At 40.0% G+C, this 22,494-nt stretch overlaps 1 protein-coding gene and 1 long non-coding RNA gene across 4 annotated transcripts in view; one reads left to right on the plus strand and one right to left on the minus strand.

The window, feature by feature from the left end:
- The window catches only part of LOC132343593 (uncharacterized), a 43,625-nt gene extending 24,441 nt beyond the window's left edge, over positions 1-19,184 (minus strand). The window contains exons 1-2 of the long non-coding RNA XR_009492496.1: positions 18,840-19,184; positions 13,411-13,606 (exon numbers count right to left, since the gene is read on the minus strand). This is a non-coding gene — a long non-coding RNA (uncharacterized lncRNA). The remainder of the gene's footprint in view (positions 1-13,410; positions 13,607-18,839) is intronic.
- The window catches only part of HMGCLL1 (3-hydroxymethyl-3-methylglutaryl-CoA lyase like 1), a 199,707-nt gene continuing 190,216 nt past the window's right edge, over positions 13,004-22,494 (plus strand). Inside the window, exon 1 of one of the 3 annotated variants that reach the window (NM_001191193.1) lies at positions 13,004-13,237. In NM_001191193.1, coding sequence (NP_001178122.1) covers positions 13,130-13,237 — 108 coding nt within the window. In that variant the 5' untranslated portion in view covers positions 13,004-13,129. The remainder of the gene's footprint in view (positions 13,238-22,494) is intronic. The other 2 variants (XM_005223257.5, XM_005223258.4) reach the window with 2 other exon arrangements.

Raw genomic sequence — 22,494 nt, forward strand, 5'->3', positions numbered from 1 at the left:
TCCCATGGACAGTATTTTTAATGTCAAACCCGCAAAGGTCTGTGGGTTCCAAAGAAGAGATTAGGTCTTCCTTATGTTGTAGAATTCTTCTGGAATGCAGAGATAGAAGGCTGAGTTCAAGTTTTTGCTCTAAAAAACCTCCCTTGGAAACAATTTATCCTCTTGGAGCGTGGGTTTTGGTGTCTAAAAGATGTTCTGAGGAACACATGATTGTGTGTGAATGGCTTTGACAGACACAAATTTGAGTCCATTTCTGAGACTTACTCTTCTACTTTGGCTTAGTTGTTCAAGGTCTCTGAGCCTCAGTTTCTTCACCTGTTAAATGGGAATAATTCATGCACTGAGTTAAAATACCCAGCAAAGTGCTTCAAAGTTCCAGTCATTTTGCAGTTATGATCTCTGCTCTCCTGCCCATGGAGAACAGAGATGACACACGTAAAAAATCTACAGCTGTATATAAAAGTCTGACTTGCAAGATGAATACTTTGTTAATACCTTTAGCACTTCTGATGGATTTAGGTGCTTATGCTCATCTGTGACAAAATTAGAAATGATGCTTTTATTTACAATAGCCCAGTGAAATAATCACAGATATATAGAAGATTATTAAATCAGGTACTTTAATGAAGATTTTCATTTGAAGGTTATTTGCACGTTTTGATGGTAAAGCAGGTCTTGGTGGTAAGGCAGCCTGTTAGCCCATTATCAGCCGATGTGAATGTATCTCTTCCTTCCCTCGCTTCCTTCCTGCATAACAGGCTCTCCTTGCCCAACCCCTTCACAGGTGCCTCCTTCCTAATGTCTTTGCTTATTTTCCTAACTGAACTTGGAGTTGATTCCCTTTGCTTCGATGGTTCTCAGCTTATATTGGGTTGGCCAAAAAGATTGTTCGGGTTTCTGTACCATCTTATGGAAAAACCAAGTATTATCACTGGGCACTTACTAACATATTGCTCATTGTAGATATTTGAGTGGCATCACATTTCACTGTTAAATTAGAAATTTTCTGTGTTGCAAACTTCCTGGTTCATTATTACTTTCCACACAGTATTTAATGCCCTATGTTTATTATGCAATTAATTACTCAATAAACATTTGATAAATATGCAAATTCTGCCATAAATAATGTTTTCTTATTCAGATTTTTCAACTTTGGAATTTAATTTCTTGCATTCCACTGATGAAGATACATCTGCTACACCTAATAATGTTTATAATTAGTTTTCCCCAGACATTGCCACTAGAACACAAGATCTTTAAAGTCAAGAAGGCATATGGTATATATCTGTTCATGTTTATTTTCCCATTAGTTATTGAATATCAAAAATAAAACCTCTTTAGTGAATTGAACTAATACTCTATAGAAGTCATTAAATTTGAGTTTAACAGATTTCCTCATCATATATCCATTCTTAACAGTGGAATGATTTGATTTGTGAAGAGAGAAAAGAAAGCTAAGATTCACTGAGCACATACTATGTGCAAAGCAAAATGCCAAGTGCTTTGTACCTTAATCCATTGTTTTGTACTGGTAATGATGCTTTTAATTCAGTAGTACTTGATACAGATTCCAATGATGATACCGTCCATGGAGAAGAATTAATATAAGCGACCCATTAAGGTCACATCTACTATAACCATCAGAATATATCAACTGATTTGATATAAACATTTTTCAAATAGAGTCTGAGTTTGTAGGTAGTGTAATAAGAAGACACTTTATATCTTTTGGCAAAAATTGTGTGCACTTCGGCCATCTAACCAACTCATATTATGAGTTGTTAATGAGCTGTCGATGTCTGTATCTTTTATTTTCCAATACAGTTGGCAAAGCTAATGCTTTGGGATCCTTTTGAATCAGTGAAAGAATAAATAGACTTCTACATCAGGGCAAATGTGGTTTGCAGCTTTGTTCTGATTTCTGTATCTAATGCTAGGTATCCATCACCTGGGGTGGGGTGCTATTTTGGTAAAATAGATCACATTACATATTCTCAAAAGAATGCACTATTTCAGAACAATGCTATTGTTAATGGAACTTTGATTTTAGTGACCAAGAATGTTTTTAAACACTCTGTTATCCTTCCCATCAATTTACATCAGCCAGACATAACATATGTGAGAAGTTATTTAAATTTTTCGCATTAAAACTGAGATGATGAAAGCTTTGCTTCCCCTTAGGTATCATCCAATATCGGTAACCAAGATGTTTTCATTCTTTCCTTTTTATTGTTTGAGGCTGGAGCATATTACTCTCAAGATGTTTGCCAAAGTTCCATGGCATCATTGCTTGAAACTCTCCATATGTGTCTTTGATCCCCGCCTGGTAGGTACCTTGGCTACATGCCGATTTGCATCTATTGTTACTACAAATTTGATTTTAATTTTATGTATCCTGTTCTCTTAGAGACCTTTAAATAGCTGTCTTTGGTACCAAAGAGACTCACACAATAGCCCATTCTAACTGGACCTTTCTCTCCCAAGGACTTGCCACTGTTTTTAAAAGCCTTTTCTTAGGATATAGATAAGCAATGCACAACTCTGTAATTCACTGTTGTTACTTTATGTAGAGAAGAGATAGGGAAAAGACGGGAGAATGTAGCTGTGGTTTAGTTTTCTCTCTTGTGAATTCGTCAAGGTGTCAGAACTGTATTGTAAGATGCTCAGGCTCTGAGATAAGCTGAATGTTCTCTTTCAGTTCAGCATCTCTTGATTCCTATCTTTACTTTCCTGAAGAGTAAAGGAATTCCAGAATGTATTGAACATTATGTGCAAACACTAATCATAGAAATATTTCAAGTTAGAATTCTGATAAATATGCAGGACTAAACTGAAGTGAGATATGCCTCTCCCTCCTCTCAACAATGATATCAAGGACATATCCAGGAACTTAATATTGCCAAGAGGTTCACAAGAGGACACAGGCCCTTTTAGCCAGAGGCTAGGGTTTTAATCACTTGAGAAAGTGAAAGTGTTAGTCACTCAGTCGTGTACGACTCTTTGTGACCCCATGGACTGTAGCTCACCAGGCTCCTCTGTCCGTGGAATTCTCCAGGCAAGAGTACTGGAGTAGGTTGCCATTCTCTTCTCCAGGGGATCTTCCTGATCCAGGGATCAAACCTGCATTACAGGAAGATTCTTTACCATCTGAGCCACTCAGGAAGCCTAAACCAAATGGCATCTGAGGAAAGGGAGCTAATTGAGCCAAGATCATAAACCACTGGGTCTCTCAAGGCTGTTCCATGTATGGGAGATGGAAAAACTTCACCTGAGTTCTGTGAGTGAGAAAGTAAACCCCTGCAAAAACACTGAAGTGAAGCTATACTGTGTATAGTTTTAGGTTAGATTTATTATGGGCTTCCCTGGTAACGCAGATGTAAAGAATCCTCCTCCAATGCAGGCAACATGGGTTCGATCCCTGGGTTGGGAAGATTCCCCTGGAGAGGGGAATGGCAACCCACTCCAGTATTCTTGCCTGGATAATTCCATGGACAGAGGAGCCTGGCGGGCTACAGTCCATGGGGTTGCAAAGAGTCAGACAAGACCGAGAGATTAACACTTTCATCCTGTTATAGCCCAAGCTAAGGGGTTAGCAAAACAAATAAATCCTAGAGCTGTCAAACTAAACTCATTAGAAATTCTGGCTAAGCAAACTTGAAACCATTCTTTAGTTCAGTTCAGTTGCTCAGTCGTGTCTGACTCTTTGCAACTCCATGAATTGCAGCACACCATGCCTCCCTGTCCATCACCAACTCCCAGAGTTCACTCAAACTCATGTCTATCGAGTCGGTGATGCCATCCAGCCATCTCATCCTCTGTCATCCCCTTCTTCTCCTGCCCCCAATCCTTCCCAGCATCAGGGTCTTTTGCAATGAGTCAACTCTTCGCATGAGGTAGCCAAAGTATTGGAGTTTCAGCTTTAGCATCAGTCCTTCCAATGAAAACCCAGGAATGATCTCCTTTAGGATGGACTGGTTGGACCTCCTTGCAGTCCTAGGGACTCTCAAGAGTCTTCTCCAACACCACAGTTGTTCAAAAACATCAATTCTTTGGTGCTCAGCTTTCTTCACAGTCCAACTCTCACATCCATACATGACCACTGGAAAAACCATAGCCTTGACTAGACAGACCTTTGTTGGCAAAGTAATGTCTCTGCTTTTGAATATGCTATCTACGTTGGTCATAACTTTCCTTCCAAGGAGTAAGTGTCTTTTAATTTCATGGCTGTAATCACCATCTGCAGTGATTTTGGAGCCCAAAAAATAAAGTCAGCCACTGTTTCCATGGTTTCCCCATCTATTTCCCATTTAGTGGTATTACCATAATCCAAAGATGATTCCCATAGAAACTCCCTGACCCCGATATAGCAAAAAACAACCAAAGAACCCAAAAATCTTTCACTGAAGATAAGCTTATACCAAGCAAACCACTAACCAAGGATACACATTCTATGTTAAAAATATGAATGAAATTAACAGAAATACAATTTCTGTAGGAGAAGATTTTCACTGTCATATTTTTGGAAGATTAATTAGACAATTAATTATATAAACATTAACAAGATCACATTATAGCTGTTGATCTTCCCTTTAAAAAATAATTAAAAGCCTATACTCTAGAAGATTATTGAAAATATGACTTATATATATATATATATACATATATATAGTATAACCGTTAGAACCCTAGTTTTAAAGAATTTAAATCAATGTTAAATGAAAAGAGTAAAATAAAAAGCATAGATAGAAAATAGTAATAAATTTTTTTCTCTAAAGGAAAATTTATTAAAATATTTCTGGCTTTAGAATGATGGGTGGTTTATCTTTATGCGTCTTCTGCATTTCCCAAAATGTCTATTTTTAATAATGAGATTGGAATAATAAGGGAGCATGGGAGAGTTTAAAACTTGGGGAATTATACATAATTTGATATTTCTGGAGTGAAAAATGAGTTTACAAAATGGGCAGGAGTGAAGACTATTGTTAAGACTGTTAGGTACCTAAAAATCTCATCTAGAACAAGTAAGTACATAATTTTAAGAAACGACTTCTCTTCAATAGGTATGAGAAATCTCTAAGTGTTTTAAGCTTAAAAGTACTGACTAGATATGTATTTCAAAAATTTCTTACGCTGTGGAGGGTAGATTGTGAATGTAAAATAAAACAGAAAACCAGCTACAGTAGTAATAATAGCTAACATTCAGTGGGTGCCTATTATGTAACAGAGACCTTGTGTTGAGCATTTCATATGTTCTAGCTGGTTTTACAGAGAAGGCAATGGCACCCCACTCCAGTACTCTTGCCTGGAAAATCCCATGGATAGAGGAGCCTGGTAGGCTGCAGTCCATGGGGTTGCTAAGTGCCAGATATGACTGAGCGACTTCACTTTCACTTTTCACTGTCATGCATTGGAAAAGGAAATGGCAACCCACTCCAGTGTTCTTGCCTGGAGAATCCCAGGGATGGGGGAGCCTGGTGGGCTGCCATCTATGGGGTCGCTCAGAGTTGGACATGACTGAAGTGACTTAGCAGCAGCAGCAGCTGGTTTTATCTTTACAACAGCACTGTCAGGTAGGAAATTTTAATCATCATTCTCTGACAGATAAAGAAAAAGAGACTAAAGGACTTGTGAAGGCCACTCATTTGGTATCTGGTGGAGCCAGGCTGTCATCACGGGGAATCTAAAACCAGCACATAGGCTCTGCCACTGTACAATGATGATGCTTTCCAAGAGAAAGAGAGTGGGGGAAGTCAGTAGAACAGAGAGAGACAATGGATGGGTGGGTCCAAGATGTTAACTGACTTCTCTGGTTGACAGATGAAATTTGGGATAGGAGGTTAAGGAGAGAAGAGAGTCAAGAGTAATTCAGGAGAGGCAGGCAAACTTAAATGATTTTGCATGGAACATGCCATTCGCAACAACATGGATGGAGTTAGAGATGGTCACACTAAGCGAAGTAAGACGGAGAAAGACAAATATCAGATGATATCACTTATCATGTGGAATCTAAAATATGATACAAATGAACTTATTTACAAAACAGAAGCAGACCCAGAGACACAGAAATTAAATTTATGGTTCAAAGGGGAAAGGGGGGCAGGGATAAATTAGGAGTTTGGAATTAAGAGGTACATATAACTATGCAGGGACTTCCCTGGTGGCTCAGATGGTAAAGCGTCTGCCGACAATGTGGGAGACCCGGGTTCAATCCCTGGGTTGGGAAGATCTCCTGGAGAAGGAAATGGCAACCCACTCCAGTATTCTTGCCTGGAAAATCCCATGGACGAAGGAGCCTGGTAGACTATAGTCCATGGGGTCACAAAGAGTCAGACATGACTGAGTGACTTCACTTTCACTTTCTTTATTACTATGCATCAAACAGACAAACAACAAGATCCTACTGTATAGCACAGGGTACTATGCTCAGTATCTTGTAATAAACCATAATGGAAATGAATATGAAAAGATATGTATGGATATATACATGTTATTATTTTCCATAGGACTTCTTAGATTTGCATTAGTAGTGGTACATATTGAGGATTTTCATTTTAATCATAGAAACTGGGAATGTGTACACTAATATTAACTGTTTAAATTTATAAGTTGAAGCTTTTTAAATTTATAAATTTTAAGCATTCATGATTACATTTAACATCAAATTACTGTCCACCAAAAGTGCATGTATTTTCACTCTCTTTTATACGTGAGATAAAACGTTCTTATGATGGTCTTTATTTCATCCTTATTGCTAACAGTTTGGGTATTTACAGGAATCATAATTTCATTTTTTTTGTGATTATAGCATTTTCCACATGAAGTACATAAAAATAAAACTGTATTCAGTATTTTCATATTTATATGGTTTCCCTGTCTAAAAAACCCTAGATTCCTATGGTGAACTAATTGAGATATGAATTTGTCTAAAAATCTTCCCCATTTAGAATACTATTAAGTATTACAAGTTTATTTCTAGATGTTCTTTTTCCTACTAGTAGAGGATCATACAATATTTGACTTATCTCAGAGGTCATACTCCAAGACTTTAGATTTCAATATTAACTGTCAAAGCTTTTTCAAATTCTGAACAACTGACTCCATGGTAAAAGTTGCCTTGTCTAAGTACTGTTGTTCAAATTGGGTCCTTTTAAGTTCTTTCAAGTACTATTTTTCCTGTTATAGAATTACAGAAAAAACGTGTTAGGCATTGATATAACTTATAAGCTGCATTTCAACTGTGTTGGAAAAATAACAGCTTAGCTCGGCTGAAGCAAATTATCAAAGATATTTAGACCTATGAATATAGACCTCTAAAATAAGCATATTCAAATAAATAATAATTGGAATTTGGGGTGCATTAGAGTTTTATTTATTGTTACTATTCTTAGTAGCTGTATGAGTAGTATACATTGTCACCCTCAGTCTCCCGATCTCTCCCACTCCCCCTTCACCCACGTTTGTTCTCTATATCTGTGTCTCCACCTCCACCTTGCAAATAAGATCACCTGTACCATTTTTCTAGATTATACAGATCTATGTTAATATATGATATTTGTTTTTCTCTTTCTGACACTTCACTATATATGACAGTTTCTAGATCCATCCACATCTCCACAAATGACCCAGATCAGGTCAGATCAGTTGCTCAGTCGTGTCCGACTCTTTGTGACCCCATGAATCGCAGCACGCCAGGCCTCCCTGTCCATCACCAACTCCCGGAGTTCACTCAGACTCACGTCCATCGAGTCACTGATGCCATCCAGCCATCTCATCCTCTGTCATCCCCTTCTTCTCCTGCCCCCAATAACTCCCAGCAGCAGGGTCTTTTCCAATGAGTCAACTCTTCGCATGAGGTGGCCAAAGTACTGGAGTTTCAGCTTTAGCATCATTCCCTCCAAAGAAATCCCAGGGCTGATCTCCTTCAGAATGGACTGGTTGGATCTCCTTGCAGTCCAAGGGACTCTCAAGAGTCTTCCCCAACATCACAGTTCAAAAGCATCAATTCTTTGGTGCTCAGCTTTCTTCACAGTCCAACTCTCACATCCATACATGACCACAGGAAAAACCATAGCCTTGACTAGATGAACCTTGTTGGCAAAGTAATGTCTCTGCTTTTGAATATGCTATCTAGGTTGGTCATAACTTTTCTTCCAAGGAGTAAGCGTCTTTTAATTTCATGGCTGCAGTCACCATCTGTAGTTATTTTGGAGCCCAGAAAAATAAAGTCTGACACTGTTTCCCCATCTATTTCCCATGAAGTGGTGGGACAGGATGCCATGATCTTCGTTTTCTGAATATTGAGCTTTAAGCCTACTTTTTCCCTCTCCACTTTCACTTTCATCAAGAGGCCTTTGAGTTCCTCTTCACTTTCTGCCATAAGGGTGGTGTCATCTGCATATCTGAGGTTATTGATACAACTTCATTCCTTTTAATGGCTAAGTAATATTCCATTGTGGGCTTCCCTCATGGCTAAGTGGTAAAGAACATTCCTGCCAATGCAGGAGATGCAGGTTTGATCCCCGAGTCAGGAAAATCCCCTGGAGAAGGAAATGGAAACCCACTCCACTATTCTTGTCTGGAAAATCCCATGAACAGAAGGAGCCTAGGGGGCTACAGTCCATGGAGTCGCAAAAGGGTAGAAGATAACTTAGCAAGTAAACAACAATATTCCATTGTGTATATGTACCACATCTTCTGTATCCATTTCCCTGTTAATGGAAATTTAGGTTGCTTCCATGTCCTGGCTATTGTAAATAGTGCTGGTATGAACATTAGGGTACATGAGTCTTTTTGAATTATGGAATATACACAGTAGTGGGGTTGATTGGTCTTATGGTGGTTCTGTTTTGAGTCTTTTGCATTAGAGTTCAATCTTTTGCTTTAGAGAATTTTAGAGGCTTTCAAGAATTGCATGACCTCACTTTGGCAGTTCTGATCATGTTCTTCATGTTAATCAACCTTGATCAAAGTGACAAGAGTTCCCTTCATCCTCTTTGCCCTTCCAGTCCTGTTCCAATAAGGATCCAAAAGTTCCCTCTCCCACTCTTTGCCTTGTTCTGTCCTTAACTGCTTTATTTCTGTTACTAGTGGAAGTCTCACCACTCTCAGAAGCGTGAATGATGACTTGCTTATTCTGGGTGTTAAATTCCTTAAGTGTGTTTATACTATGTTGTGCAAAGTAGTCGTTGAATCCTTTCATGTGTAACAGTGCTTGCTGCAGCAGACAGTGGGGCTGACTGGTGCTCCTGGCCAGGCCACGTGGCCACACGAGGCTATTCTTGATGGCTGTCCATTCAAATGCAGGTGCTGAACTCATGCTGAAGAGTTTTAGAGTGTGTCGGTGTATTTGTGCTTGTGAAAGAGTGGTAGGAAGAGAGGTGGTCTGTTCTAGGACCATCTCCCCAACCCTTCACTACCCAAGACTAGTCCTATTCTAAGGACACGGATGTGTTTACAATTTTCATTTGAATGACTTGAACCTTTATAGCTTCAGTAATTGTGTGCCCTGGATTTCTTTAAGCAACGCAACTCTATTTCAGTGCTTAACCTGTATTACCCACTTACTGTCAGCTGACTGACTTGCCAAATTATCTGTGACATCTTCCCTAATCGACTACCTTCTATCTTTTCTTCTTTATTACACTGCTGCACATAAGGGTTCTAACCTTGCAAATTGCCTTAGAATGTTTACTGTTCATATTTTGTAAGTTTTTAATTGAAGGATAGCTGATTAACAACATTGTGTCAGTTTCAGGTGTATAGCAAAGTGATTCATATTTTTCCACTCTCCAAGAAATTTATTTTAGCATATGCCATAGACTGATATAATTGATATAGTAATTCTATATGAAAAGAAACCATTACAGAATTAACTAAGGTGGTGCCCTTACAAGGAAATAAAAAAAGGACATAAAGAACTCTTCCATGTAAAGATTCTGGATCTGCATCATTTTTTTTCAATATATGAAAACAACATTAGAAGCAAAGCGAACAGTAGCAAAGAAAAAACAGAAGCTTGGCATATGTATTATATATGTATAGGCTGAGTTATAATACAAATATATATGCATATGTATGTGTGTGTGTGTGTGTGTGTGTGTGTGTGTTAGTCTCTCAGTCATGTCTGACTCTGCAACTCCATGGACTATAGCCCACTAGGCTCCTCTGTCCATGGAATTCTCCAGGCAAGAATATTGGAGTGGGTAGGCATTCCCTTCTCCAGGGGATCTTCCTGACCCAAGTATGGAACCTGTTTCTCCTGCATTGCAGGTAGATTCTTTACCCTCTGGGCCACCAGGGAAGCCCATATATATGTATATGTATATGTTTATATACATTTACATACATATACTTTTCCAGATTCTTTTCTTTTACAGGGCATGTAAAAATATTAAGCATAGTTCCAAGTTCCTCTCATAATACTTAAAATCAAGTTGTTTTTTTTTTTTTCCAAATGGGACATCATTGAGACAGTTGGTGAAATTTGCATGGGATATGTGGATTGGATGGTAGTGCTGTACCAAGGGTGATTTCCTGTTCTGGAGGGTTGTTTAGTGGTGATGCAAGAGACTGTCTTTGTCTGGGGGAAATACACACTGGTGAATTAAGGCATCGTGAGGGGTGGAGGTCATATCTATTATTGCTCTCAAACAGTTCAGGAAAAGATTAATGACAATTGGCAGAGAAGAGAGGACAACAAAAGTGGAGGATCCATGGGTTACAGGATGTTCCCGCTTTCCAAATTCACATGTCAAAAACCTATCTTCTGGTATCTCAGAAGAACTGCACAAAAAAGATCTTCATGACCCAGATAACCACAATGGTGTGATCACTCACCTAGAGACAGACATCCTGGAATGTGAAGTCAAGTGGGCCTTAGAAAGCATCACTACGAACAAAGCTAGTGGAGGTGATGGAATTCCAGTTGAGCTATTTCAAATCCTAAAAGATGATGCTATGAAAGTGCTGCCTCAATGTGCCAGCAAATTTGGAAAACTCAGCAGTGGCCTCAGGACTGGAAAAGGTCAGTTTTCACTCCAGTTCCAAAGAAAGGCAATGCCAAAGAATGTTCAAACTACCTCACAATTGCACTCATATCATACGCTAGCAAAGTAATGCTCAAAATCCTCCAAGCCAGACTTCAAAAGTACGTGAACTGTGAACTTCCAGATGTTCAAGATGGATTTAGAAAAGGCAGAGGAACCAGAGATCAAATTCCCAACATCTGTTGGATCATCAAAAAAGCAAGAGAGTTCCAGAAAAACATCTATTTCTGCTTTATTGACTATGCTAAAGTCTTTGACTGTGTGGATCACAATAAACTGTGGAAAATTCTGAAAGAGATGGGAATACCAGACCACCTGACCTGCCTCCTGATAAATCTGTATGCAGGTCAAGAAGCAACAGTTAGAACTGGACATGGAACAACAAACTGTCTCCAAACTGGCAAAGGAGTATGCCAAGGCTGTATACTGTCACCATGCTTATTTAACTTCTAGGCAGAGTACATCATGTGAAATGCCAGGCTGGATGAAGTACAAGCTGGAATCAAGATTGCTGGGAGAAATATCAATAACCTCAGATATGCAGATGGCACCACCCATATGGCAGAAAGTGACGAAGAACTGAAGAGCCTCTTGATGAAAGTGAAAGAGGAGAGTGAAAAATTTAGCTTAAAACTCAACATTCAAAAATCTAAGATCATAGCATATGGTTTCATCACTTCATAGCAAACAGATGGGGAAACAGTGGAAATAGTGAGAGACTTTACTTTTTGGGGCTCCAAAATCACTGCAGATGGTGACTGCAGCCATGAAATTAAAAGACGCTTGCTCCTTGGAAAAAAAGCTATGATAAACCTAGACAGCATATTACAAGGCAGAGACATTACTTTGCCAACAAAGGTCCGTCTAGTCAAAGCTTTGGTTTTTCCAGTAGTCGCATATGGATGTGGGAGTTGGACTATACAGAAAGCTGAGCGCCAAAGAATTGATGCTTTTGAACTGTGGTGTGGGAGAAGACTCTTGAGAGTCCCTTGGGCTGCAAGGAGACCCAATCAGTCCATCCTAAAGGAAATCAGTCCTGAATATTCATTGGAAGGACTGATGCTGAAGGTGAAGCTCCAATACTTTGCCCACCTGATGCGAAGAACTGACTCACTGGAAAAAACCCTGATGCTGGGAAAGATTGAGGGCAGGAGGAGAAGGGGATGACAGAAGATGATGTGGTTGAATGGCATCACTGACTTGATGGACATGAGTTTGAGCAGGCTCTAGGAGTTGGTGTTGGACAGGGAAGCCTGGTGTGCTGCAGTCCACAGGGCTGCAAAGAGTCAGACACCACTGAGCGACTGAACTGACCTGAACTGGTATCTCAGAATGTGACCTTATTTCTAGAGATAGTTTTATATAGGTAATCAAGTTAAAGGGAGGCTCATTTGACTGGGCTTTAATCCAATATGGCCGATATCTTTATTTTAACATTTTTATTTTAGTAATATAGTTGATTAACAACGTTTTGTTAGTTTCCTATGGACAGCCGAGTTACGCATATACAGGCATCTATTCTTTTTTTCTAGTTCTTTTCCCATTTAGGTTATTACAAAATATTGGGCAAAGCTTACTGTGCTATACAGTAGGTCCTTGTTTTAAACATAGCAGTGTGCATCTGTCAAGCTTATTTTCATGAAGATAAACTCAGGTGAGTTCAAGGCCAGGCACATCTACACTGCGCAGGGAAAATCATACTTGGGCATGAGCCAACTCCCCAAAGGAAAACACAGATGCTTCTACTTTGGTGGAGACCTAACCCTTGCTTTATCTGTGGGGTCTGAACCAGATGAGAAGCCAGTAAGTGCAGGTGTGTGCCAACTCTCTCAGTCCCGAGTGCTGCGCACAGTGCGGAACGCGCGCGCCAGGCTGAGACTGGCCGGCTCGGCCCGGGGTGGACCGCGTGTGCGCAGGTGCCCGTCGGCGTCCTGCCCGGCGCCGCCGCAGTGCGCAGAGCGCGCGCGGGAGGCGGGAGGCGGGAGGCGCTCCGCCGCCCGCAAGCTGAGCATCCCTGGGCGTTGGCCCCATCGCTCGCCCCCTGCCTGCTCCCTCCGCTCTCCCCGCGCTGCCCGGGCCCCGCCATGGGGAACGTGCCCTGCGCGGTGAAGCACTGCCTCAGCTACCAGCAGCTGCTGCGCGAGCATCTCTGGATCGGGGATTCAGTGGCAGGGGCGCTCGAGCCCGCGCAGGTACCATCTCGCGGCCCGGGGCGTCCCCACCTCTCCCGCCGCGGCGCCTCCCCGCCCGGGGCCCTCCTGCAGCGGTTCTGCGGTGTGAAGGCCTCTCCCCTGAAAAGGGTTCCCACCCTCTCCCGGGTGAATTTGCGGACCCGCCCCTCGGGGAGGCCCTTTGAATTCCCTACCTTGGCCACGTGCAGGTGGTCTGAAGGAAAGTGTTCCTTCTCTGCGTTTCCCTGGGAAAGGATCCTTCCTGTGAAATGCAGCACTTGTCTGAGGACAGCGTCTCTCTTTGCAATTCTCTTCTTATTATTGTGTGACAAAGGCGACGAATTTGTCGGAATGTGAGGCAGAAAAACGGAAGGAAGCCAACACCGAAGGCTAGGAAAACAGGGTGGGGTGAAATCATCCCTTATCTGTAATGTATTTATGCTCCAACACCCTTGAACAAGATGGGGGAAGATGGTAAATAGCAGAAGGATTTCAGAGCAAAATGTATTCTCATGTGATGCCTGAAATCCCATTTGAAGGCAACTATGAGGGCAGGTGAAGAGTAGCCACAGGCCTGCAATTTAATGCAGTCTTAACCGGAAATGGCAAGTAAATGGAGAAAATCTATATAAAGAAATTGATTTTCTCATAAAAGAGCTTACAATTTGAAGTTTCACAGAGAAATAGGTAGTTGTTAAGTGAAAGTTAAAATGTGGGAAAAAGGAAGGAGACTAGCTATTAATTTTTCAAATTTTGCTGGATGCAAAATATTTATTCTTTATACATCTAAGTACAAAATAAAAACTTGTGTTAAATGTAACAATTTAGCGGGTAAGCATAATTTGAGTTTGTGTCTTTATTTCTTTATTTTTTTTCTTTAAAAAATATTGTAGTGTTTTTTGCCATACATTGACATGCATCAGCCAATCAACTGATTGGCTGATTCTAATACTGATACTAGGCTCCGTTTTTCCTATAGTTTTACATTCAGTGTATCTTCAATGTATCACCATGTGAATTGTAACCTTAGTTCTACAGATTGGAGTTCAGCAATCGTGGATTCTTTCAAAGATTTGTCCTCATTACCTGAAAGATGGCGGAGGTCGTCTAACTCAAAGACTTTTACTGACAATGCAAGAGAAGGAAAATTAGTCTTTATGTTCCCATATGTTTGTATGTCTTCTATTCAATTTTTTGGTCTTCTCCTTTGATCTTTGTATTATAACTTTAAACCTTCATATTTACTCTGTTACAGAATCAGAAATCCTTATATTTCAGTGAAAAAGTGTGAGACTGTATATGACTTCTGTTGCTATGTTAATATTATTTTTCTCTTCTCCCACCCCATATTCTGATTTTGTGGGTTTGGGGACTGTGACAGAGGCTAGATTGCTAGGGTGCCTACTTTTCCCTGTTAGAATGTAAAAGCAGGGTAATTGAAAATGACTAGAATGACTGATCTAGGAATGTAGGAAATAGGATTTGGGGATATTCCCCAGCCTAATGAAGATGTTTTGTTTCCTTTTTGAGAAATTGCTATACCTTCTCTAAACATTGCCTTTTTATCCCTGAACTGATTTGCTTGAGAAACTCCTATTCATTCCTCAGGCACAGCTTAAAGATCACTTCTTTTGATCAACTCTTTTCTCTTTCTAAAGTCAGTATCCTTTTTCTGTGCTCTAGTGGGACTTTATGCATAATTCTGTTGTGGTTCCAATGTTGTGGAACTGTAATGTAGGTCTCATCCTGTTGATACCTGACAGACACTTGACTCTGCAATTTACCTCCTTCCCTGGCTTCTCTGTTTAACATCCTTACTGCTTTTAGCCCTACTGCTCTGGGTTCCTCAGGCTGGAATCAGACTGGCTCAGTGGCCTCTGTCTATCTGGTAAATATGCAGATTTCTCAGGACTTTGAACCCACACTCACAGTTTCTGACACTATTAGTATATCTGTATCTTCCAGACTTGTAGTCCCTTCTGTCTCTTAAACTCCAGTCCTGATGTCCATCTGCTCAGCTGACATCCTTGAGTATCTCCAGAGCAATTCAGACTCAACATTTGCAAAATCAGACTCACATTCTTCCTCTTCCAACTGCAGCCCTTCTCTACAAGTTCCTAACACAGGGAATACTGTCACAATTCATTCTGCCCTGGAAGCACAAACCAAGAGCCCATTTCCTTCTTTCTGTCATATCCAGGGTGTCACTAAGTCCTGCAGTTTTACCTCTTGAATTTCTTTCAGATCCATCTGCTTTTCCAACTTACTGCTGGATTTTAAAGTGGCATTTTCTTTCCAGTGCACTACTGGAGTCTTGTCATCCTTCAACCCACTGTTTTGACAGCTAGTTGAGAGATGTTCTCTATTTCAAATGATATCATGCTGTTCTCCTGTTTCACAACCTTCTGTGAATTCTCATTGCTTTTAAGAGTGAATAGCAAGCAAAACCTTTAATGTATTCTTGGAAGGCTCAGATGATATCTTCATCGCATCTGCGCAGCATTGTCTTAAGCCATGTCTTCTTATGCTTGCCACTGTGTCCTTCTTTGAGTTTTCCAATCATCTTTCCTCTGGAAACAGGGCCTTTATCTATTTACCTTTCTGATAGAAAGATTCTTTTCAACTAATTAACCTTGAGATCTTAAACTCAGATTTTACTTTCTCAGATTCTCAAGCCAAGCATTTCCTGTTACCTTACGTTTCACAGTGCACTGTTCACTGTATATAAACGAATTACTATATTTATTTTTGTTACCATTTTATGTTTAATTCCCTACCTGACTGTAAGCATCATAAAAGTGAGGAAAATTTCCACCACAAAATTCTCAACAATGAATAAAATGTCCAATTAGTTTTTGATGGCCAATTAATTTCTCCTGAATGAACAAAAGAATAGAGGTTTACCCTTCTAGGGCATAAGCATCTGAAGTATATGGGGGCCATGAACTCCTTCTTAGCACTTTTCAGGGTCCAAGACAATGACTGGCACATTGTAGTACAACACTAATCTTATGTTAATTCCAACGTGATGACAGTTAAGACAGATGTCAGTAAAGTTTGGTCTTAGTGCTGATAGGTGGATATTATTATTGTTCGTGTTTTACCTTTTTAAAATTGAACTATAATTTATAATGTTTTACAAGTGTGCAGAAAAGTGATTCAGTTATACATACATATTCTTTTTTGTATTCTTTTCCATTGTAGATTATTACAAGATATTTATTATAGCTTCCTATGCTATACAGTAGGACCTTGTTTATCTATTTTATATATAGTAGTGTGGAAATTCCCATGGATGGAGGAGCCTGGTGGGCTGCAGTCCATGGGGTTGCTGGGAGTTGGACACGACTGAGCGACTTCTCTTTCATTTTTCACTTTCATGCATTGGAGAAGGAAATGGCAACCCACTCCAGTGTTCTTGCCTGGAGAATCCCAGGGATGGGGGAGCCTGGTGGGCTGCCGTCTATGGGGTCGCCCAGAGTTGGACACGACTGAAGCGACTTAGCAGCAGCAGCGGCAGCAGTGTGTATCTATTGACTCCAAGTTCCTAATATATGCCTCCCACCTTTTCCTTTGGTATTTGTAAAATTGTTTTCTATGTCTATGAGTCTGTTTCTGTTTTGTAAATAATTTCATTTATATAATTCTTTAAATTCAACATATAAGTGATATATCATATGGTATTTGTCTCTCTGACTTATTAATTCTTCACTTAGTATGATTCTCTAGTTGCATCTGTGTTGCTGCAAATGACATTATCATTCATTTTTTGGCTGAGTAATAGTCCATCATACGTATGTATATATATGCATGCCACTGGAGAAGGCAATGGCACCCCACTCCAGTACTCTTGCCTGGAAAATCCTATGGACGGAGGAACCTGGTAGGCTGCAGTCCATGGGGTCGCTAAGAGTCAGACATGCCTGAGCGACTTCACTTTCACTTTTCACTTTCATGCATTGGAGAAGGAAATGGCAACCCACTCCAGCGTTCTTGCCTGGAGAATCCCAGGGATGGGGGAGCCTGGTGGGCTGCCATCTATGGGGTCTCGCAGAGTCGGACACGATTGAAGTGACTTAACAATATATGCATACCATATCTTCTCTGTCCATTCACATGTTGATGGACATTTAGGTTGTATATTATCTTTTCATCTGATCAAATTTAGTCATACTTTCATGGGGAAAGAGTTGAAAATTGATTCTGGAGGTTGTTCAATGAGCTTAACTATTTCTCCACTGCTAACTATGGTAGAGGGAATCATGGGTAGGGCCCCTAAGTTTTGAAATAATTTGGTTGCAGCTGGGACAGACAGAGTGCTCTGTTTTGGAAGAATCTGTGCTAGTCAATAGAAGATTCAAAACCTAGACTCTTTTCTGCTACCAATAAACTATTAAGATAAAATATTATATTTGTGTGTAAGTACAAATACACTTTTTTGGAACTTAGCAATTTATTACCAAATATAAAATGAGTCAATGTGCATTAAAGGCTTACGCTACAACAGCTCAACATAATAAAATTCTTTAGATATCTCTCTCTCTCTCTTTTTGTTTCTCTTTTTTGGTAATGGCATTGGTTTCTCAGAAGAATTCCTTAATGGGTTTCTCAGAAGAATTCCAGGAGGTCAAAACTGATCCTTCTGTGGTTCAAGCTATCGCTTAGGGTCTATTTTATTTTTTATTATTCGTCTCAGTTAAAATGGATATGATGAAGCTGGCTTAACTGGTGGTTTCAAGTTTTGATTAAAATGAAGTGTCCTTGTAAAATAGTCCTTGTTTGATTCAGTAACTAAATTTCTTTCTATATTAATAAAGAGACTTAAGCAATAACTAAATCTCTTTATATATTAATACCCTATCATAGCCATAAAATTTCCAATGGTCTAAATTCTATCATAAATAGCATTTTAAATGTTTGTTTTGTTTTTTAAAGATACAATTGTAGATTACGTGAGATTAAGTTTATAGTTATTTTACATTTTATCCTGATCCTTTTAAGTTGCATTTGCTGTGAGCAAAAATTAAGATTCTAAGTAAAGTATTTAGTGTTAGAGGATCTCTTGAGTTTAACCTGAATATATAATATTTTTGTTTAAATTTAGTGAAAAGATTAAAGTGACTATATACTTTATGGTTAACAGTGCTCAGCTGTTAATAAACACCTTAGGGTCAGTGGGGAGGAATTGTCAAAAAGAAAACAAACTACCAGCCTATCCCACTGCTTGTTTTCTGTTTGACTCAGGTGTTCTTTGGCCCTTTACATCACCCTTTTTACTTGTTTTATGACTTCTTTGAAATTACATAATTTTTAAAATTCATTTTTCCCCTGCATTAGCTTGGTGGTTATATACTGGGTTTTTTTTGGGGGGGGAGGGGGTACCAGTTTATTTGCAGGAATGGTACTAAGAAAATAACTTAAGTAGATGTTTTAGTACAACTTACAGAAAAGGTGGAGCTAATCCAAACATGTGTGCACTGTCCTGGTGACCAGGGAGCCAGCCTAAGGCTTAGCTCTCGCTCTCGTTATCCTTACAGTGTTTCCCTGGGTGTGTTTATCAAGGGGTACTCTGCCCTGCCAGATTCGGGGGCCCCCATCTTGCACAGGTTGGTTCCATGCTCACCCAGTTCTTTGATGGATTTCACCTACTCTTTCAGGCAGTGAGTGTCAATGAAGTCACACAAATGGGGGTCATTTTTTGTCAGTGGCCCGTGTGTGCAGTTCCAGTCGTGGCAGATTGACTACTGGAATCAGTAGTGTAGCGCACATTCCATTGCATTCAGCCCATTCTTGCCGTCATCAGGGTCCGGTTTCCTGGTATCCCAAAGGACGGTTCGGCCACCTCCTTAGTTCTGCAGCTCATCCGTTTCTCAGCATGTTCCCTCTCCCCACGAGATTGGTGAAAGTTGGCAAAGCCTTTCAAAGCCACATAACCGCCGTCCACAGAGTAAGACACGGACAGGCAGACGTAGGAGGCCTCGCGCTCCAGGTCACTCTGGCGGTCACGGCCGTCTCGAGTCCTGGTGGCCGTTCTGCGCACCTGCGAGGCGGCGCGGCCCTGGGCGGCCGGGAAAGGCCGTGTGGGCTGAGCCGCGCTGGAGGGGCTGGGGGACCCGGAGGGGCGGCGGACCCTGAGGGGCAGAGGGGCAGGGAGGTTGGCCAGGGCTGGTTCGAGGGGCGGGCCGGGCAGGATCACCAGGTGCAGTCCAAGCATCCTTGAAGCAGGAAACCACAGGGCACCTCCACGAAGGTAGCCCATGGCATACTGTTTCTACAGTACTGTTAGTTGTTACCTAGAAGGTGTCAACATACAAACTTGACTTATTAAAATATCATATAAATTAGTTCTATATTAAAAATGTAACTCCTGTTAGTGCCTTCATATATTGTATGTATTCATCCTCTACATGCTATATTTGTAATATATACTTATACAGTCAATGTACATTTATATTTATGTGTGTATTTCCCATTTCCTTGCTCTTCATTACTTTCTAAAGATCCATCCCTTCATCTGGAATTATTCCCCTTCACCCTAAAGTGTTTGCTTTAATATTTTCTTTAATAAAAATCTGGTGGTGATACTTTTAGTTCTTATTTGCTTGAAATTACATTTATGTATACATGCATACAAAATGCATAAATATAATGGATATTGACTTTAAATATATGTTCCATATAAAGACTTCGGATACATGACATGGCAACCATACAAAATGCAGATTTCTCAATAGATAAATGGAAACCAGGGACAAATAAGAGAGAAATCAGCTGTTGGCCTTATTTTTGGACCTTTGATGATAACCTATCTTCAGTTCTCGTTATCTTTGGTTTCCAACAGTATGACTATGATTTGTCTAGAGATAGTTTTCTTCATATCTGATAGTGGTTCATAGTGCTTCTTGGGTCTATGACTTGATGCTTGTTGGTTTCTATGTGTTTGGGGAAATTTTCAACCAGTTGCTTTCAAATATTACTTATTTCTTTTTTACCTCCAACTCCAACGTAGACCTACAGTTTGAAGAATCTTAGAACATTTTGTTGTGCCCCATTGGTTTCTTATACTCACTTTTGTATTTTTCATCTTTTCTTACCATTGTCGATCTGAATATTTTTCTCAAGTATATTCCATTTCACTAATTCCCAATTTAGCTTTATCTAATTTGCTGCTAATTTAATTTGTATCCTTAATTTTTAGTTATATTTTTGAATTACTACATTTCTACCTTGTTTCTGAAACCAATTTTTAGCTCTCTTTCCATCATATCAAGAATTCTTGAATGTTTATCAGTTATCTTAAGTTTCATCTCTGATCATTCCAATATTCAAACCTTCAGGGGGTCTCTTTCATTTATCTTCCCTCTTGGAAAGCCTACTAGCTTTTCAGTTTAAGTTAGACACCTGTTAATGTAAATATTATAGATGAAATTTGAGGCTTTCAGTCATACTGTCCTTCTCCAGAAAAGATTAACTGTTCCTCCACCTCTTTTTGCTCACCCTCTACAAACTGCCTTTGGAAACCACAAGCCTGTTTTCTCTCTCTCTCTTTATTTAAGATTCTACATGTAAGTGAAATAGTACAGTATTTGTCTTTCTCTGTCTGACTTGTTTTGCTTAACATGATGTCGTTAGGCCCCATCTGGTAGCAAATGGCATGGTTTCCTTCTTTTTATGATTGAATAATGTGCCTTTGTGTAAATATATAGCACATTTTCTTTATCCATTCATCAGTGGACACTTGGGTTGTTTTCACCTCTTGGCTATTGTAAATAATGCTGCAGTGATCATGGGAGTGAAGATATCTATTTGAGATAGTGATTTCTTATCCTTGGGAGAAACACTTAGAAGTAGAATTGTTGAATCATACGATAGTTTTATTTCTCACCTTTTGAGGAACCTTCATACTCAGAAATGTTTCCTATAGTGGCTGCAATGCACAAGCTTTCCCTTTTCTCCACATCCTCACCAACAACACCAACACTTATTTCTTGTCATTTTGATAATAGTCATTCTGATGGGTGCCTGGAGTAATACCAATAACCTCAGATATGCAGATGACACCACCCTTCTGTCAGAAAGCAAAGAGGGAGTGGTCAGGCTGCAGCCGGCGAGCCGACAGCCGGGCAGGCCGAAGGTGGGCCCGGCCTGCTGTCTCCTAGGAAGAAGAAGAAGGGGCTTGCGCTCCCTGTAAAAAAAAAAAAAAAAGAAAACAAAGAGGAACTAAAGAACCTGTTGATGAAGGTGAAAGGGGAGAGTAAAACAGCTAGCTTAAAACTCAACATTCAGAAAACTAAGATTATGGCATCCGGTCCCATCACTTCATGGCAAATAGATGTAGGAAAAAAAGGAAACAGTGAGAGACTTTATTTTCTTGGGCTCCAAAATCACTGTGGACAGTGACTGCAGCCATGAAATTAAAAGACACTTGCTCCTTGAAAGAAAATCTATGACAAATGTAGACAGTATATTAAAAAGCAGAGACATCAGTTTGCTGACAAAAGTTTGTATAGTCAAAGCTATGATTTTTCCAGTAGTAATGTACAGATGTGAGAGTTGGACCATAAAGAAGGCTGAGCACTGAAGAATTGATGCTTGTGAACTGTGCTGTTGGAGAAGACTCTTGAGAGTCCCTTGGACAGCAAGGAGGTCAAACCAGTCAATCCTAAAGGAAGTCAACAGTGAATATTGATTGGAAGGACTGATGCTGAAGTTGAAGCTTCAGTTGAGCACCTGATGTGAAAGGTGACTCATTGGAAAAGACCCTGATGCTGGGAAAGATTGAAGGTGGGAGGAGAAGGGGGCGACAGAGGATGAGATGGTTTGATGGTATCATCGACTCAATGGATTTGAGTTTGAACAAACTGCAAGAGATAGTAAAGGATGGGGCATGCTGCAGTCCATGGGGTCGCAAAGAGTTGGACATGACTGAGCAACTGAACATCAACAGTTCTGATAGATGTGAGGTCAGGAAGAATTATCTTTTGCTTCTAGCAGGCAATTAGTACAAGGGTAGCTTTTGTTGTTGTTCAGTCACAAGGGTAGCTTATCTTAAGGCAAACATATATTTAGCTGATTCGAGGCTGGACCTGCTTCATTTGTGAAGGCTTCTCTTTTCTTGTCATCCTAATTTTTATCTTGTCATCCTTCAGGGTTCTGACTAAAGCCCTAGAGAGTTTACCAGAATGTCTTCTCCTTTTTGGGATCTGAACTCAAAAATATTTCCTCCTCAACCTCTCAGGCTCCTGGGAGCTCTGATGCTCATCCTAGCTTTTTACCTA

This window comes from Bos taurus, chromosome 23 (assembly GCF_002263795.3).
Source record: "Bos taurus isolate L1 Dominette 01449 registration number 42190680 breed Hereford chromosome 23, ARS-UCD2.0, whole genome shotgun sequence".
NCBI lineage: Eukaryota > Metazoa > Chordata > Mammalia > Artiodactyla > Bovidae > Bos > Bos taurus.